At 32.7% G+C, this 2625-nt stretch overlaps 1 protein-coding gene across 1 annotated transcript; it reads right to left on the bottom strand.

The window, feature by feature from the left end:
* Positions 1 to 293: 293 nt before the first annotated feature.
* LOC101263030 (protein SRC2) lies at positions 294 to 1828 on the bottom strand. The gene has a single exon (XM_004240676.5). It carries the CDS (start codon positions 1410 to 1412, stop codon positions 666 to 668), a length of 747 nt encoding a protein of 248 aa, XP_004240724.1. The 5' UTR covers positions 1413 to 1828; the 3' UTR covers positions 294 to 665.
* Between the last annotated feature and the right edge of the window lie 797 nt (positions 1829 to 2625).

The raw sequence follows: 2625 nt of genomic DNA, 5'->3' as shown, positions 1-2625 counted from the left end.
GTTTATCTTAATTTATACGACTAATGTTCCTTTCTTTTATAATCTGTAAAATAATAATAATAATATATTTGTATATTTATCAACAATTCAACTTGAAATTATTTATTTTATTTTTAATGAAATGATTTACGATCAGACAAACATTTTTCACTTATTTTAGATCATAAATTTCAAAAAAAGAAAAATCTTAAAATTTGTATCGAAGTTAAATTAATTTACATAAAATTAAAATGAAAGAGTATATTTTTGAGACAATTAATTAAATACGGAGTAAAATTTATCTGCACCAAATATTTACACCAAGTCAATATATGTATATCATGTGGTGAAACTTATTGATTATTTTACTTTATTAAATCGCATAATAATAAAAATTACATTGAGTTGATATAAATATCGATACAAATAAACTTTTTCAAACACTCAAAAATATATATCTCGAACAACTTTTCTCTATAACATTGGATATATTCGATCGAGTTAAAATCTATCATTAAATAATAGTATCCAAATTTTTTTCTTTGCTTTGTGAGAAGCCAATATTAATGATTTACTAGAAAATATAAGCTTATTCCCTTCTTCCTTTTTCACAATAGCTCCTACTCACTCACTGACTTTATTGGGCGTAAAAAATACTGTAAGAATATTACTTAACGGTAGCTTAATTAAAAGTCATCATCGCCGTAATCACCATCGTCGTCGGCGAGATCTTCCTCCACTTTCTCCGCCGCATCTTCCGCGATACTATTCTCCAAGTGATCAATACCCTCTGCTATCGCCACTCCACCCAATACCCCCGCTACTGCACCCACTGCCAATCCTGTCCCCATGCCAAATTTACTCTTCTTCTTCTCCTCTTCGTAACCATAAACACCACCTGCCTGACCGTAATTACCCACACCCGGCTGCCCGTAAGGCAGAATTGGGGCCCCATAATTATAAGGCTGGGCCGGAGGGGGCACACCGTACGGAGGTGCGTAATAGGCATCCCGCGCACGATAGCGTGGGTCGCGTACGGTAACCTGTACTTTTACCTTCCCTTGAGGACGGCCAGAAGGGCGTTTGAGTTGGAGCGTACGCTCCACCTCACCGCCTACCCCAGCCTCCTCTACGACTTCGCTAAGAGGAATCTTAGCGGATCCGATAAGAGGCTTTGTGTCCTCTTCAGCGCCAACAGCGTGAACCATATCGATATACAATACGGATTCATCAATGGGAGAATACAAAGGAATCACAAGTTTATCGTTCCAATAAGGGGAAGTATCACCATCTTCATCGACTCTAGTGGAGCATTTAGCATTAGGATCAACCCAGACAACTGCGTATGGTTTGAGTGGACCGTAACGCCAGTTGATGTTCTTCAAATCTTTGGCTGAAGTTATTTTTACTTCAACTTCGTAACGTGATCCCATTTTCACGTTAACAGAATAAAATAAAATTCGAAATACTCTAGATATGTGTTTGTTGAGCAAATGGTTCTGGAGTTTAGTATTTATAGCACGTAATCTGAATGGTTTGACCTTTATGACAAAGCAACCAATGGATTTTGTTTTCCATTTCTGTCCTCGGTTTTTATGTTACAGGTAATAATAAATAATATGGTATGAAGTAATTGGGTTAAAATTCACAAAAAAACGTGGTAATTTGTATTGCTTTAAACAAAGTAATAATTTTTAAACATCCAAATCTTATATTATTAATTAGTTGAATTTACTCTGAGAAAAAAGATGCAATAAAAGGAATATCCGTTGATTGTGAGCTTTAATTTTAGTAAAAATTACAATATTGTATGTGAAATTAAGATATGCGCATCTTTTACATTGATTCTTCAACATTATTAAGAGTAAACAAGTGAGTGTTGTTTTATACCTTCACCAAGAAGAGTCTAGGCCAAATTGGATGGTGGCATGGAATAAACAAATAAAGATTAGGGTGGGATGGGGACTAAATTGTGTGGAAAATGAGGTATAGTGGGCACAGGCTTTATCTTACCACTGGTTATTGTTTTTGACATGGACATGAGCTGAATGTTGTGTCAAATAATTATAAAGTTTAATTTGAGTATTCCTATAAAATTGTGGTTCTCTAGATAGATATACACGGTATAAACACGGATGGATCTTTGTTTCTTCTGAATTGACTTAGAAAATTATACTCCCCATTTTTTACCATCTTCTTTAACCTTATCGCCTAGTATTTTATTTTCGAGTTTTTTACTTTCCCTATCCGTAATTATTCTTTAGTTTTAATTGTCCTTAATTACTTGTCTATTTTGACAAATTAAAAAATAAATAAAATATTTTTACCTACTTCGAAAAACAAAAGAACTTTTGAAAATCTTTGATTTTTAATTCATCAACTTCATAATTAATATGAGTAAAATGATAACTCACTAGGTCAATAATTGTTTTCTTAATATATGTGCCAATTTAAGGTAAAATGATAATCTCACTAGGTCAATAATTATTTTCTTAATAGGTGTTTCAAACAATCAACTCCAATCCAATTTTTTATTTTGCTCTCTAAAAAAAGAATTTTCTACTCTTATCAATATTATGTTGTTATTTTTTTATTTCATAATAGAAATCATTTCTTTCTTCTTCGCTCTATATAATGTTCACGTAA

This window comes from Solanum lycopersicum, chromosome 6 (genome assembly GCF_036512215.1).
Source record: "Solanum lycopersicum chromosome 6, SLM_r2.1".
Lineage (NCBI taxonomy): Eukaryota > Viridiplantae > Streptophyta > Magnoliopsida > Solanales > Solanaceae > Solanum > Solanum lycopersicum.
This window is presented reverse-complemented; position numbering and strand designations above follow the sequence as displayed.

Excerpts from the sequence above, each read along its gene's own strand:
- LOC101263030 (XM_004240676.5), bottom strand. The coding sequence starts at position 1,412 with ATGGGATCACGTTACGAAGTTGAAGTAAAAATAACTTCAGCCAAAGAT.